Source organism: Dipodomys ordii, unplaced genomic scaffold, assembly GCF_000151885.1.
Source record: "Dipodomys ordii isolate 6190 unplaced genomic scaffold, Dord_2.0 Scaffold17, whole genome shotgun sequence".
NCBI classification, from domain to species: domain Eukaryota; kingdom Metazoa; phylum Chordata; class Mammalia; order Rodentia; family Heteromyidae; genus Dipodomys; species Dipodomys ordii.
Window position 1 is genome coordinate 7,229,404 of NW_012267233.1, and position 17,588 is coordinate 7,246,991.

At 34.9% G+C, this 17,588-nt stretch overlaps 1 protein-coding gene across 2 annotated transcripts in view; it reads right to left on the reverse strand.

The window, feature by feature from the left end:
- The window catches only part of Zfpm2 (zinc finger protein, FOG family member 2), a 447,501-nt gene that overhangs the window by 339,010 nt on the left and 90,903 nt on the right, over nucleotides 1–17,588 (reverse strand). For both annotated transcript variants that reach the window (XM_013012481.1, XM_013012482.1), the window contains exon 2: nucleotides 2,562–2,720. In XM_013012481.1, the coding sequence (XP_012867935.1) occupies nucleotides 2,562–2,720 (159 nt within the window). The remainder of the gene's footprint in view (nucleotides 1–2,561; nucleotides 2,721–17,588) is intronic.

A 17,588-nucleotide genomic window follows, 5' to 3' on the forward strand; every position in this document is an offset into this window, starting at 1 on the left:
TCATGAGTTAAATTATGTTACTGTCACTATGGGAACATTTTCAATAAATCTACTTTTTCAATAAACTATTAGCTTAGAATTTTAGTTCTATACTCTTTCATTAAACATAATCCACAAATATTGATTGTCCCAAAATTTAAAATGTATCTTATACTATCTAGTTTTATTGACTCCCTAGATTAAACTGGCAAGAGGGCCTAAATATATAATTGATTCACCACAAAATCTGAAAAATGGCATCTTCTAATTCTTAGTTATTTCCCTATATTATAATACAACATGAAATATGCATTCTACATAAGATACACACTCTGTAATGAACCCAAAAAGTGTGTATTTCCCAATAATGGAAGAAAATGAGATAGATTCAAGTATAAATTTGAACCCTCGACATCTCATCCAGCTCTTGGGTATATTGCCATAGCTACAGACTATCTAGAGATGACTGAAGCATGTAGAACAACTACAGAAGATAATAATCCAACCTGATTATGATTCAAGGGTAGAAAAAAGCTATTATGTCTGTACTATTCTCTTTTTCAATCAAGACTCTGTTATAGGGAAAAAAAGGACTATGTCACAAGACCATGTTAAGTTCTCTGTGAGCTCACTGATAAGGTTTTCAGAACTTCAGGGTATTCAGGAATGGTTGCTCCCATCCTGTTTCTACTTTAGTTCCTGGAGGTGTGTGGACCACAGAAATAGGGACTGGCTGACTCCTTTTATTTCTAAACTAGCATCAAAAGGAGACCGTGATAACGGATTACTGAATAATACATATCAAATATACACATTGATTCATAGATATACCTTCAGCCATATTCTCTGATAAACTTCCATCAGAAATCGGGGGAAAACAGCTATTCCAAACCAAGGAAGTAACCCCAAGAATTATTAAACCTGTTTCAGGAAAAGATAGAAGACCTACTTCACTGGCTGATATGATATATAAAATCAAACAGAAATAAATTATCATGAGAAGATTGATCTTTAGAAAAAAATATAGCTAGCAAGCATATAGCTCTGGTCAGAACATAATAACCGCCAATGTCATATGGCTCCAAGTCACTGTTAATCAACAGAGATAGCTCACATGTTTCTTGGGTTAAAGTGTTAGTATGGCAAAAGAGAATATACTAGAGGAAAATATTTCCTTGTTTAATCTTACCTAAAAGGACTATCTTTGGTGTAAAAGTCAAAGTTAAATCCCTTCAAAAGAAGGCAGAGTGATTTTTTTTTGTTGCTTTGTATGTCTCTCCCCATGTATAACCCCTGTTTTCACTGTATTTGATGTTGGTATAATTTGGGGAACAGAAGGGAAAAAACAGGTTTACCCACTGCAACAATGAGACGTACAAGACCCTATGTTGAAAAACTAACTTTACAATTTAGGTGGGGGGAGAGAGGGAATGTAGTTGTAGAAGTAGGAGGGAAGGGATGGTAGCGGAACAACAAAGGAGGAGGCACCAATGCTTGATAAGAAATGTACTCATTACCTTGCCCATGTGATTGTAACCCCTCTGTACAGTATTTTCACAATAAAAAGCTTATTTTTAAAAAAGGAAGTCAGAATCTGGTCCTGAGATTCTATCTGCCCTCTCTCAGGCTTACACTCAATGTCTAATTAAGAGTCTTGTAAATAATTGGAATTCAATAAACATTTGTTGAAGTCAAATGCATTTACCTTTAATTTAGTTCCTGGGAGGTGGAGATAGAGGAGGATCTAGATTTGAGGCTGGCTCACCATTACTCTTTATTTTATTATATTTTTTGTAGGAACTGGGGTTTCTATGCAGACACTGTAACACTGAGCATCCACCCACTAGGTGATTCTATCTTAACCAATAAAAACTGGACATGGTGGCACCTGTCCATGGTGGCACCTCTGGCCGGCTATACAGCTAATAGAAGGATCATAGTTCAGGCCAGCCTAGTCATGAACTCAAGAACTTGTTTGAAGAATAAAAGAGAGAAAAAAGCTGGGGTCATGCCAATGGCCAAGTGCCTTCCAACCAAACATAAAGCCTTGATTGCAAACCCCAGCACCTTCACAAAAGGAACAGATGATAAACCAATAACGTTGAAAGAAAAAAATGGGTAAGTTGTAGTAATCAAATGTGCTATAATAGCTAGCTAGTCAACACGAAAATGAGAATTACAGGTGTGCTACAATCCTAGCTACTGAAGAGGAAGCAGCAGGATGATCATGAGTCTGAGGCTAGCCTGGGCAAAATCAGCAAAGCTTTATCTTATGTACAAATAAAATCAATGAACTAGGGCTGCGCTCAGATTGTAAAAGTGCTTGCTAGTTGTAGGTTCCTGGGTTCAATGTCCAGGATCACAATAACATAAAAATATTTAAACATAAAAATAGATTACTAAGTGGAATATATTCCTTTGTTTCTCTAAGACGCCGTAGGTTTGGAAAATGTTGCGTGTATTATCAGTCCACTGAACTAGGTGTTAGCACTTTGAGTCCTTTCATTCCATCTACTATTTGTTAAGCTGTACAAAAATCATCTAGGTGGGCTGACCTATTACATCCGACCCTCAAAGATTACCTTTGTTACAAAAGTACTCCACTTCTTCACAGCTCAGATTTTCAGGCCCAAATTCTGTGGGAAAGCTTTCCTCCAACGGAAAGTCTCCTTTGGAGATGATGTCTGTCTCCTCTGATGGACACTCTTCTTCCTCATCTTCAATGGCGTCTTCCAGCGGCCCTTGAAAAAGAATCAGGGACACTGTACCAAAATTATCCAAGAAAGATAGTGAAATAAAATCCTTAGATAAGGTCATTTCGATTATAGTGATGAGGAAAATATATTTCAAGTAGTACCGTGAAGGGAACTGATGAAAGGTAATGCTTCCTCCATATTCATAAGAAACACTGAGGTACATAAAGAGGGCAAAGGAAACTAATGCCAGAAAGTACTACATAAAAAGTAACTTGAGCTCCAATTCTTCCCCTCCCCCAGCGCATAACTTCTATCTTTCTAATTCTCTTATAGAGCAAAACTGTGCACTTTATGTTCATTTGTTAGAATTAACTACCTGGTAAAAAGTACAAGTCTCTTTTACACTGTTGTACAATTTTACCTGAGATTTTAATAAAGATTTAAAGTAATTGAATGCATTTTAATTGAACTGAGATTTTAATAAAGTCTATACTTTCAAAAATTCATCTTAAGACTGGATCCCAAGAAAAGATTTCATTATATGTGTTTGAGGCTTGAAGAAAAATTACATATTTCTCTCCCTGATGAAAGCCTACCCTATTCATAATTAATTGAATTTTTTCCTGAAATGAAAAGTAGTTTTCTAATGAAAAAATGTAATTTGTATTTATGTGATACTTTTTCAGTAATAAAAATACAACTCCCTTCGAGAGAATGAGAGTGAGGTGCACTACATTAACAGACCTATTTTATTGAAAGGAAAGGGAGGGCTGTAGTTGTTCAGAAGGATCTCAAGTGGACGACGTGGGAATACCACACTGTCGATTGTTGAATTTCTGACTGCCTCTAAAGAATCAAAGTACCCAGCTCATTTTAGTAAGTAGAAGTCTGCATTTCTTGCCTAAAGAAGCAATATGGCATTTTATCCAAAGAACACTATTATGGTAATTTGTACTAATTGTCACTCATGTCATCAGTTACATTAGACAGGCTAAAGTACTTAAAATGTTAGGCAGCCCCTGTAACTTATGCCTTAGAAATATGCCTTAATAGTTTATTGCATATATTACAAATTTTTCATAATTGTATCTGCTGTTCTATGTAGGGATTTTCTCCAAAAGTGAATTTCCAAATGAATGAATTTGTATAATATCTTTAGATGGACAGCATTAGTTATGTAGACTTAAATTAAGGGCTTTTCCTCCAGAGATTCTTTGTTGTCTTTAGAATTTATTTTGTGTTTTACAAGTTATCAAAATAACAAATGTTTAAAAAAAGTCCTATTCCAAGCACTTCAATAATCTGTATTTTGTTACACAGTTCTTATGCTTAAGCCAAAGTATTAAAAGAGCCACAGATTCATTTTCATACAAACCACTTTCAAATGTCATGGATCTCATATTAGCTTTTAATCTCTCATGAACTATTTCAAAATTAACATTTTTAATCTTTCATGCTTTAGAACAATTATGTCAAATAGAAAGACATGCAAGAAATAAAAATAGTAGCAATGTGAAATACTACAATTCTTAAAACACTTACTTGATCATTTCAGAAGATAGGGTCAATTATTAATACTGAGTCTAATAAGGACACTAATAGACTTCTCTTATTTTTATTTTTCAAACAATTTAATTATAAAAAGCTTAATTAAAAGAAGGCACATAAAATTGTTTGACTCGTATTTCATTTGGGCATTTCAAAGCATATGGTCTCTACAATAACACAATGAGGTAACCATGAAAATTATTGCTAGTTTTATTTTGTAGATCTGAAAAGTGAAGTGTAGGAGGTCAGTCAACAGAATAAGGTTACAAGCTATTAAGTGACAAGGTTATCAATTGAAAAAGTTGATTTGCAAACTCAAGATATGCTTTACTACCTTTTATTAATATAATAAATTATATAAATCATTTTGGTGCTTGTAAACATCTGTCAGAAGTAAAACTATGTAACATAGGCAGTTCATAAACCAAATCTTCAGAAAATGGTTAATTTATTTTTATGTAACTGTATCTTCATAGATGTTCAAAGATCTAGTCTAAAATCTTACAAGTCTCTTGCTGTTTTCAGACTGCTGAAGCATCACCAAAATATTTGGCTTCTCTTCCTCATAGAAGTGAGAAAGACCTTCCTAGACACTCACCAAAAATAAAATAATATTTGATTGCTAACATTTATTATTTATATAATTTATATCCATACTGCTCAATATGTTAAATAACTACTGAATTACCACTTATAACAGAAACAACAAGTTACACTTCTTTTAGAATATGCATTTCTTTGGAAATCTATATGCTGAGTTTGGCTAATGGAAAATAAGATTCCAGTTATAAAATAAATATATTGAATAGTTCATAAATATAATGTGAAAAGCCTATATATCTAGAGAAAATGCATGTGATAAAGTAATAGTAATGTGTGCTTTCCTTTGAAAATTAACTTTGAGCATATATGCTAATATTTTATAAGACTTTATTAAGAAAAATACATAATTGAAAAAAATCTTAACAAAAATTGGCTCCAATAACATAGTATCAAAGACAGGCTCAACTATTATATTAAAAAGCAAATAGCAAAGGTCATGGGAGCATCTTGTGGGGAAAAAAATCATAAAGCAAAGATGCATGCTTATGAAACTAAGAAAATGAGATGGCATTTTATCCACATATCCTCATACTTCTACAGATGTACAGAAAAACTTCAATTTCAAAGTTTTTGATGAGCTCTTAATTGATAGTATGGTTTTCTATATTCAGGAGGTTTTTAATGTCGTGTTTATAACACATTGCAATCCTAAGCGTGTAACTGAAAACAAGCATTTATTTTCAAAGAAAACTACAAAAACCCAAGTAAAATTAGAAAGTTTTCTGAGCTCATTCATCCCAAAGTCATGAGTTCTCAATGCCAATATTTAGAGCAGGACACAGGAAGGTGATTTAATGGCAAATTTGGAGGATTTCTCCCCAAGTAAATGTCAGATTTATATAATTTACAGAAACAAAGGGTAAATGACCAACCACTGCTTTAACCAGACCATCAAATAAAACTGAGGGAAAACAAGTTTCTTTAAAATAGATAGTGTAAGCTGGCTCTCACTCTACTCTCTGTGCTGTATGTTTCTTTAACAAAAAAAATTGCAGATAATCATTGGCCATAAACTAACATTTTAAAAGGGTAAGAGATACTTGAGGCACAAGTATAATTAATAGCACCAATGAAGGAGGGAATGAAGGAACCTCCAGTGTATGGGTTAGTGGGCACAGAAGTCCACTTCAGAAAAATCACCACACATAATTTGACACAAATAATAATATCTCCTCAGAAAAGGCTCACGACTGAGCTCCATGTGCCCTCATGGAGAAAATTACTTCTGATTGAGGCCACTTGGCAGGCAAGTGTGAGGAAATCTGAATTTCAGCTCTTCAATTGCTTCTGATTTATAGATATTCAGACACACTTGCCAGAATTAATAGTCCTCGATGTTTATAAATATCAACATTTACCTCATTTTAAAATGCTAATAATTAGCTGCACCTCCTAAGACTATGAATACAGTAATGGTGAAAGCTAGGCCCATAATGCTGGCACTCATCCCTCGGGTAAAGGAGTAGGGTATTTTATACCAGGTGAATAATGAAGAGTACTGGGAAACTGATGGGTGCAAAGTAGGATTTCCATCTTTAGAGAAGAGAGACAATTGTGTGCTCAGGACCCATTTGGACTGGCCATAGCTAGCTTTGTTCTCTGGAGATAAAGCTGAAGGGAAAAAACAAAGGTTCTGTTGATTCACAGTGTCTGACAGTATTGATGGATAGCCCGATGGATGGTGAGGCCTTTCACTTACCCAGGGCCAACAGCAGCATCATGAAAGCTAGGCCTAAGGTGGCTCTCTCAGAGAATTTTTCATTGCATGTTTATTTCAATAATCTGGAGTTGGTAAATGAGAGATAGGACATTTAAGATCACTTAGTCCTATCCTATATGCTGGTAACATAATCACTGAATAAGACGAAAATGAAGGAACGGATTTGTATGTTTAAAAAGCATACTTATTCTATCAGGTAAATTAATTTATGAGAAAACTATTGCTACAATGTCAGGAAATTGAAAAAAAATCCTTGAGAAACAAGCATAGCAACTGAATAAAGGGCTAGAAGGTAACAAAAAATAGGGAAGCAATATAAAAATAGATAAAAAGATTAAAATCAACAAGTTGAGAAACGCAAAAACAATAATGACCAGTATATCTGATCAAATATTCAATCAAAAGCATAAATCTTTAAGCATAGTTATCCTGAATAATTTTTTATCCTGAAAGCTTACCATAAACAGAACAACTTTCACCAAGATGCCGGAATGTCTTTGTTCAGATAAATGCAAAGCACTTCAGAATAAAAGGCACTCAAGAAAGAAATTAAATTCTACAGAAATTAATATACATTGACATGTATGAAGAGAGGAAAGAAATGACAAATTCTGTGGTTCCAATGTAATATCCTCTACAAAGGGTCTTTCCCCTTAACTACTCATTGGCATTAATTTATTATACATTAGTTTAGTTTGATTTTGCATATGTTTTGATTAAAGCAAGATGATCTGTCATAATGGAACTACAGAAAGCATTCAGTTTTCTCTCCATGCATTAATATTCTAAGCATTCTAGAGGCTGCACAAGACTAGCCACCTAGCAAAATGAGATTGTTTCAGAATACTGGGCAGCCTTGATTACAACTGACAGGTGGGAAGGAAGTCATATTAAAATATTATCATTCCCAATAATTACAATAATCCATCACAATGTGCTCAGAAATTCCACTAGGTGAGCTTCTTCTGAAAATACAAATATTCCAAACCTTTTTTTGTTCCCATGTTTCTCAATGTATGCCATTTTGAGACATTTTTATATCAGAGAACATTATTACTTCATTAAAAATTAAAACATCTATCAGAAATTATATCATTTCACATACGTAGAATACAGAAAGCACACCAATGAAATAAATTTTTCAAGTTTTCATGAACTGATCAAATTAATAGCAATGCTTTAAGTTGATAGCCCCTGTTTTCTGTTATCTAAAAGTCCTCTTCAGACAAAGGAATAAGAAGAGACATTTAAAAAGACACACAAAATGCTCTAATGTGTATAAAACAGAGACCTCCAAATCTCACAATTTAAGCAACATGTACAGTGCTGTAATTTTCCCATTATCATACCATTGATATTACTTTTGATATTACATTTGGTGCTATTACTTTTCAAAGTATAAATACAAAGTTAGAAGCAGATAAATTCTTGTTCACACTCATCATGTATCAAAACTGTGCAGGGGCATAATCTTTTTACTTGCTATTTTGGAGGAATTAAAATAGACATTTCATTTGAAACTTATGTTTCATTTTTTTCTCCATATGTGATGAAAATAAGCCAATAGATTTGAATGAAGTTTTTGGTTACCTAAGCATTTGTATTCTCATCTTGAATTTCTTTGTTAATTTTAGGATAGCATTCAGAAAATATAAATCTTTCTAATAAGAAAATAAAGAGTAGTCAATTTTTCTGCATCCACATGCTTATTCAATTAGAAATGGAAGAAACAATCCTATGGATTCTAAAATGAGAAGCTGCTTCCCACAAAATACGTCCCTCTCAATCTCCCTATAGCGACTATTGGAAGGTTATTCAAGTACTTCTGTGTTTCCTCTCATTTTGTCAGGGACCTATTTTGTGGATGTCAGTAGTTCTCTCAGAGTTTTTCACCATTACATTCTGACTTCCTTGGAATCATCATTACCCTGTAGGCACACCTCAAAATGCTGCTCACTGATTCCTATTACATTTGTCTCAGGCATATCCTACTGAGCCACTTAATGAGAAGGGACAGGGAGGAGGGATGCTCTTTGGACAGTGCAAATCCATACTAACTCATGTAATTGAGCTTAACAGCAAGAATAAAACCTTATTTCTAAAAAAAATAGTATTTTAAACGAGCAAGTCCTTCCTGCAAGTCACCCCCTTCCAACAATAGTGGCATCAGGGGATCTAGTAGGAAGGAAACATTTTTATTAATTTTTTCCCCTTATCTACCAGAAAAGTGTTGATTTTTTTTCATTTACATTTGTTGCCTGCAGGTAGCAGACCAGAGACTCACATAGTAGAAGTTCTTCCTTTTTGATTAATTTCTTTCCATGTGTTATTTCTTATATATAATTGATTTGGGGCTTTGCTCATAGCTGCATATCTTTATTTTTTTAAATATGTATCTGTACCAACTGCTGTCCTTCAATCAAGGAAGTTGAAGGAAATTACTTGAGTTTTGTTAAGTTTATTAAAAAAGAAGATCTGTGAATATTTAAATCGAGTTTTGAAATGTTAATGCAAGAGGAGATATTAGAGAATTTTAATGGAGGATTCAATTTGACCATACACCATTGCAAAATGAAGAGGAAGGGGTCAGCTCTTATTCAAATTGTTTCTGTAGGGGGAAAATGTAGTTTTTAATCTTAAACACTGGAGCTATATTTTTACTACTTTTATGATAGTATTAATATTTTTTGGATATAACCCTGGAAACAAACTATTTCAGTCTATAATATCCTGAAATGCCTTGCTTTGGGAACCTATGAATTAACTGGATGATGCTAAGAAAACAAAAATTTTGCCTAGAACATAATCAGCCCTTATAAACCACAACTAGTCTTACATAGTAGATTTAAACCTGATTATCATGGGAAAAATAAAGTTAAGGGAAGAAATAGAGACAAAATTTGAACTAGACTCTCTAATGACTAATATACGCTCAGGATGTAACTCAGACATTGAGAAAATTCAGTTCATTAGTAAATGCCTTGTGCATTGACCCAGCAAGTTAATGACAGAAGTGGCATTGAAATTCAAATATTTTGTAATCAAGTCTCAGTCCAGAGCCCTAGAATGCTAGTCTCACTTTATTGAAGATGGTAACCCCATCACAAAAAACTATGACAGCATGTCTTTGCTAAGGGCACAGCAGTCCCCTTATACACAGGGGATACACTTCAATACCCACAATGGCCGCCAAAAACCAGGGAAATTATCAAACCTTACATATACTCTGTTCTTGTCACCTAAGGTGACACTTTCTTAATGAATCTGACACAGACACTAAAACAATAATTAATAAGAAAGTAAAACACTATAGTATAATAAAATAATATAGCATATAAACATTATTTTTAAGGAATTACCTATTATTTTTAAGGAATTACCTATGTGTGTGTGTGTGTGTGTGTGTATGTGTGTGCATGTTTCATGGGTGTAAAGGAGATGAAGTCTGGCGGTCTTCAGCAAGCTAAGAAAGTGCTTGACACTGATCTGTACCCACAACTCTGGAATTTTCCATTTCATGTTTTACAGTCCCTAATAATAGTATGTAATTCTCATTATTTGTACATGTTTATTCTTACTACCTCTTTTATTGCCTTATGTTACACATATTTGCAGCTGGAAGCTACAGGTGTGCAATCCTGCATTTAGTCATTACACTTCATGATTACTCAACTAATATTTTTTCAGGTGAATTTAATAAAATTGTAGACCAACTTAAGGAGGGAGAACTCTGGGCCAGTATACACATATGAACACACTCACTCACATACATTTAAATCCAGAATCATATTATTAAATTATTGTTATTTATATCATTGGAGGGAATTAATTCCATTTGAGAGTGAAATACAGCATCTTTTCTTAGTTATTTAAGGCAGATGCTAGTGATGGACAGCAGGGTGCTGGAAGATTTGAGCAAAGCAAGCCAGATTTCTTCCTCACAGTGAGCATGGCTGTCCAGAAACTCAAGGTCTTTCTGGGGGTATGAATGCAGGACTTTAGATTTTAAAGTCTCTCATGAGGAAGGAAAGAAGATGCTGACCCTATCCATACAGCCTTTTCTATAAAGGACACAAGCATTTGTAATCAAGTTAATCAAAATGTGTAACTTTGTAGACTTTTAAATATTTTTAAATTAATCAGAGTAAAAGAAACTCTTTTTAAAGATTTTAGGCATAAAGTATAGATACATATAATCTTTTGATATTCAAGTGGAATTATATTACTTTCTCTTTCAACAGCAAATCATTGATAATATAGAGGTTATTTTTTTCAAAATAAAATCAACAACAAAAATACTATTGAGATACTGAATACTGAGTAAACAGCTTTTATGACCAAGTTTATTGAATAATTTCTAAGGCCAAGATGAATTAAGGATGGTTCTTAAAATCTTTTATCATGTAGTACTTTGTCTCATGTCAACTAATATAGCTACATGAGAGAAATGAAGAGAAATATAAATTCCTGCATAGAGCTTTTGGGGAGGGGGACATTTAATTAGAGAAAATGTTAAGAGAAATATTTGCCTCAGGATTTGGTCATTCTGTATATAAAACTTTGTGTGCTTAACTAATGAAATTTGAAATAAATATATTTTTCGTTAAATAAGCCAAAAATTTCTTTTTTAATCTTTGGTTTTAGTACCATCCTTTTTAGACCTGATTACTAAACTATTAAGATGGTTTTTCTCGTGTGTGTGTGTGTGTGTGTGTGTGTGTGTGTGTGGAGGTTGGGGGGTTACCAGTGTAGGTTTGACATCAAAGCCTCATGCTCTCATTTTGCTTGCCTTCTCACAGTTGGTACTCTACTACTTGAGCCATACCTCCAGCCTAGCTTTTGGCTGTTTTTTTTTGAGATGACATATTCTGAACTCCTCTGCCCTGGCTAGCTTCAAGCTTCATAATCCTATCTTCCTGAGTAGCAAGGACTATAGCTATGAGTCACTGATTCCAGATTAAAGTGATTCGTTACCTGTGATATTAATTAAGTTTTAGGAGGGAAAAGTTTAAAAAATTAACTTTTCTCAAATTATTCCTGACATCACTGGATAATTCCAAGTAGTTGCTCAGTCAAAAGAGGCTCTCCTACTGTGATCCCAACATCAGAAGTACTTGTAACAACTGGAAACTTAGGAGAGTATAAAATCATAAGAACCTGCCCTGCCCCTATCTCTTGATTTTCAAGACTCTGAGAGTAGACCTGTCAATTTCCGTTTTAACAACTCTGCAGGTGATTCTCAAGATTAAGAGAAACTCTGCTGGCATACAATGCTACACAGAAAATTACTTTGTAGCAATATAAGAAATATTTATTCTTGTCATTTGTTTAGAAACAATACCAGTTTCCAAGTTCTACAAGCTCCCATCCTGTAGGTAATGGTCCATGACCAAATCAATGCAGTTTCTCTGATTTTCACTGAATTAGTTTTGTTTATTTACTTATTGAATACTGACTAAGAATTCTCCCAGTTTTGTCCCAGTCCAGCGAGTGTCGAAATAGCCTTCTTTAGATTCTGGAATGACAAGAAATAGACTACAGCCGCTTCAGACGAATCCCAAATATTAATTTCTCCTCACCCTCCAGGATCTGTGGGTAATGCAAATAATTAACTTGCATGCACCTTTACTAAAGAACACCACCCTATGTGTCTAGCTAAGAAAATCAGGAGGCAGTATTTCAGTAGCTGTAATTGTAGTCTTTTGTTTGTCTCTTAAGCCATAAGAATGATAAACAGCAGAAGTGGTCCCATCCTCTACTTCTAAGGGGCTAGCATTCCATTAGATTCCAGGGATGCTCTGACCAGCTAGCTAGCCAGAGCTGGCCAAACCGGAAACGATCCAGAGAATCCAGGGATCCTGAACAGATCCTACACATTCCACTGCTGCTCACCATCCCTAACTCCAACTCCCTATTATAACCTGACTGATGCACAAACCAAATGTATTCTGTGTGATTTGAATCCTAGTATCATGGACCACCTGCCTTGTAAACCCATGTTTCCAGATCTTCAAGCTACATTTCACAGCACCACCACCTTGAACCAAACAGTCAAGGTGAGGGCAACTACAGAACTCTGTTCCATTTTTTTTCACAAATAGGTGTGGCCTCCTGCTCTTGGAACTCTGCCAATTTGGCCTTCCATTTGGGTCTGACAAAGTAAATAATGATGAATATTCTTTCCAAGCCTGTACAGTCCTGTATACATGTTCTTTACACAGCCAGGAAAAAAAAACTGCTCACACAAAACAAAGCATTGTTATAGATCCTGAGGATTAGTTGGAATACAAACTTTATAAGAATTTCCTTAGTTTCACAGGTGTATGTATAATTTTCCAAATTTCCATTCTGTCTGCTATCTTTCATCTTTAGAGATGAAACAAAGGACAATGACAACAAATCTCAACTGCAACACCCTAACAAGATGAAAGGGGTTGTGCGAATGGGGGTAAAATAAAACCCAACACATTCAACTTGCTTTAATTGTGACCCATCCTGGGACACATATCAGCAAGGCACTTTAGAACAAGTGTTCTACCTTGTCATTAAACTGCTGTAAAGGTATCTCGATTCAGTACTTATGAACATCTCAAGAGGCCCAGAAAGCACCTGCCCATAAAATATATCTCCAGGAAGACTTTAACTTTATACTAGCACATTAAAAGAGTGACTAAAGACATGGAGTACCCGGTACAGCTATATTTTTAAGAGGAGCACTTGCTCTCTTGAGAGGTAGGAGGGCATGTATGGTACAGCCATAACAAAGCTAGCTCATCTACTCTACCCAATATATACAACACAGGAGAAGTATCTAAGGGCTCTCTTAAAAAGAAAATATCCCCTGTCTTTGCAACAAAGCCTCCAGCAGAATAAAAACAAGCACCTTTACAGACAGGAGTTATAGGGTGAGCCAAAGGTGGAGAGCTTCCATAAATGAACTCAGGGCTGGCAGCTCAGAGAACTTCAATATTCTTGTCACAAACCCTGCGCAAGCTCCAAAATGCACTGCGCACAAAGTGTCTATGTGCAAGCATATGTAGGATGAAACCTGGGCCCGAAACTTCTTCATCAGTTAAATGGACTTTCATATTCTCCTTTAAAGTATAAGACTGAGTTCAGCTCAGAGAGCACATGCCTGTAATCCTAGCTAGGCTGAGATCTGAAGATTGTGGTTCAAAGCCACTTGGGGCCTGGTAAGGCCAGCTGGGGTTGGGGATCCTTGAGACTTTTCAATGAACCACCTGAGAGCTAGAAGTGAGGCTGTGGTTCATGAAGTAAACCATCAGCCTTGAATGCAAAAGCTAAGAGGCAGAGGCTGAAGAATTAAAGCATTTACAAAAAGTACTGAAGTAATAAGTATAAAGTTCTCATTTCCATGCTGACTTGAAAGAACCTACATCAACTTGATGAAGATCTGGAAAAGTTCTTGCCAAGACCTACCTAATCCCAGTCCTCCTGTCTCATTTCAGACAAAGTAATGCACATGTGTTTCTTCAAGCTAGAAACCTCCCAAATATGAGATTTGTCAAGATTCATTAAATAGTCAATACACTATAACCAAGGGAATTTGTACCTCCAAGAACATTTAGTTGACATTCTTTTTCAATGTATGGTCTTAAAACCCTCAAAAACATTGTAATATATCTAACTTTGATAATCTAACAGTCTTTTCCTTTTTTCATATAAAGAGTTGCCATAAGCTTGAATTAATAATGTCTATTTCAGTTTGCTGATATTTTATATTTGTTGTCCTTGTTTTGTTATTGTATTTCACAATTGGGCTATTTCTTTCAAGAACCAGTAGAGTATAAGTCACATAAAGAAAATACCATTGGGGCTGGGAAGATGGCTCAGTGGTAGAGCACTTGCCTTGCATGCCTGAGGCCCTGGGTTCGATTCCTCAACACCACATAAGCAAAAAGAAAAAAAAAGCCGGAAGTGGCGCTGTGGCTCAAGTGGTAGAGCGCTAGCCTTGAGCTGAAGAGCTGAGGGACAGCACCCAGGCCCAGAGTTCAGGCCCCACAACCGGACCCCCCCCCAAAAAAAAAGAAAATCCATTGATGTGTTTCTAATGTTTTCTTAGTGCAAGTATTATTTTCCTGTGACCGTTAATAAATCATTCAAACTCTTATCAGAAAAAAAACTTTATGTGAACTAAGGAATAAAGTGCAAAGCATATTTATATGAATGTTGAAAGGAGGCGGGGTTGCAAAACTCAAGAGTTGTTCATACATTGTAGTGAGAGGTGCTTTGGCTATATTTAACACTACTCAAAAGTAGCCGAGTTGTCCTAAGTGTTTAGAATTGTGTAAGAACTATACACACAGATTTAAAAAAAATCGAAAAGTAAAAGTTCAGATTCACAATGGAGTCAAAGTGTTTAAAAGGAAACTCTCCTTTATGATAACATGTTGTATATGTAGGGTCATCAAGACTCACCAAGTGAATGAATATGGAAAATTACTAATTTCATTGTTAACGATTAGTAAGAGAAAAAATTAATCTGTTTGGATGAAAGACTTCCTGGAATGATATAGCTTCCAAAATCCATATTTTTGATGCAGAGTATGGTGATAATACCTATAAGCCCAGCAGTAAGGAGACTAGGACAAGAAGATCTCAAGTTCATAGCCAACCTGAGACAGGTTCTGAAACTCTGTCTCAAAAGCAAACAATTCTATTTTCTACAATAAAGAAGCATACTTCTAGGATTTTTGGTGAATGAAGAGCCAAAATTCCTTTAAAATAACAGCAATGAAATCAACTAAAGCAACAATACTGCTCAGGGAGTAGGAAAGAACATATTCTCAATTTCTGGAAAGAGTGTTCTTCCTCTTCAGCTCTCTCAGTCATCTAGACCTCTTCTCTAGACTGTTTCATTTTCTGCTATTGATGTTACAGATTAAGGCCAAAGTTGAAACCATCCTTTTATCACTCATCTTGAGTATATTGAAATTTTGGTGTATTTGTGATGTGTTGAGGGCACCAATCTCACTAAGAACTTTTATTGAGAATGGGAACACAGCAGGACCTGGGCATCTACCTCTCTGGTCTTGGCCAGGAAAAACAGTAGGTTCCCATTCTGCATTACCAGAGTTGGCATCTTCCTCTCAGGGAAGAAGAAAGAACCAAAGCTAGCAGAGATACCAGAAACTCTAATGTCTGTTGATGCTCAGCTCTAGAGCCTGGAAAATATTTCTGTTAATTCCTTTTTTAAAAGAAAGAAAAAAATGTTTTAAGAATACCTAGGACTTAGGGATTAGAGATGGAGGAAAAAATTACAGAACATAATATAAACAATGTATTATTGACTAAAAAAGGAAAGGCTTGCCTTTCTTTCTTCAAAATATTTACTTTATAAAATACAATAATATTTTAAAAAGTCACCCTCATGTTTCCAGGAAGATTTTGGAAGGCATTTTTCAAATCAGCCAAGCATGCGATAAGAAAAGACCTGATAAAAATCACAATAACCAAAATAAAAGTATAATAATAAGCATGGTTATATTATATGCACAGTTGATACTGAAAAATTGCTTTGGGGGAAGATGGTGAAGAATTATGAGAAGCAGATTAAAAAGTAAGAAGTGAGAAGGAAAGACCAGGGAAGACTGTGGTAGAGTCACATGTTATTAGCAGTAAATAATATCACATTTAAGTAAACTGAGGCAAACCAATTACCAGTATAATATTGACCATTTATACTGGAGGTATGGCTCAAGTGGCAGAGGATCTGACTAGCAAATATTAGGCCCTGAGTTGAAACCTCAGTGGCACCAAAACAAAAAACTATATGTGAGTGTGTGTGTGTATGTGTGTGTGTATGTATATATCTACATATATATCTACACATATATAAAAAACTCTTACATACCCAGAAAACTAATACTTTAGATGAATAAAAACAAAATTAGTACATTGTTTATCCTTATTATAATTTCAAAAGTAAGAGTAGAGAATCACCTTTCAAATATCAAACTCATATTTCCTCAAAACTAAGATTCTATTGAATAGACAGTAGAAAGAAAATGACCCAAAGTAGCAAGGAATGCTTGTGTAATGAAGCAACAGGCTATGAAAATACACAATATCCAGTTAACTATAAAATTTCCATGTAATCAAAAGTCGCAGTCAGACCTAGTAGGTCTCAAACAATAATCATGAGATAGAATTTCTGCAAACATTCTTAAGAGATTTTTCTCCCTCTTTCATAAATTATTAACCATTGAGAATCGTAAAACTCTGCTAAAAAATGACATTGTTCAAAGAAAATGTACTCTTTGCCTGATTTATGTAACTAACCCCTCTGATTTTAGCATTTTCAAATTATAAAAGAAAGTAATTTTCAGGGAACACTGAAACCTGCTAAGGACAAAGATAATTTTTTAAAGTATGGTTACAAATAAAAGTTTGACTCTCAAAGACAGGTGTCCAGTGGCTCATGCCTGTAATCCTAGCTACTTGGGAGGCTGAGATATGAGAATTACTGTTCAAAGTCAGCCCAGGCAGGAAAGTCCATGAAACTCTTATCTTCAATAAGCCACCAACTGTTTGAATCTCAGTGCTTGTTGGAACTATGATACCAGAGTAATGAACAATAGGAATTAGATGAACATAGGAATTAGATGACAACAACAGAGAGATGGGACTTGGTTTAAAAAAAGGTTTAAATTACTTTAATTTTGATAATTAATTGAAATTAAAAAAGTTTTAAAAATAGCTAATACTCTTAGATACCATGTAGTAGGCATTTCACTTGTTTACAGATAGTAAGAACAGCTAGGTGCTCATTTAGAGTATCTATAATTCTAGCTATTTAGGAAGCTGAGATCCACAGGATGATAGTTTGAAGCCAGCCTAGGTAAAGTAATCTGTTAACTAACCAACATAAAGCCAGGCTAAAGGTATGATACCACCTCACCCCAGTTAGAATGGCTATAATTAAGAACTCTAATAACAACAGATGCTGGAGGGGATGTGGACAGAAGGGAACCTTACTGCATTGTTGGTGGGAGTGTAAACTTGTTCAACCACTTTGGAAA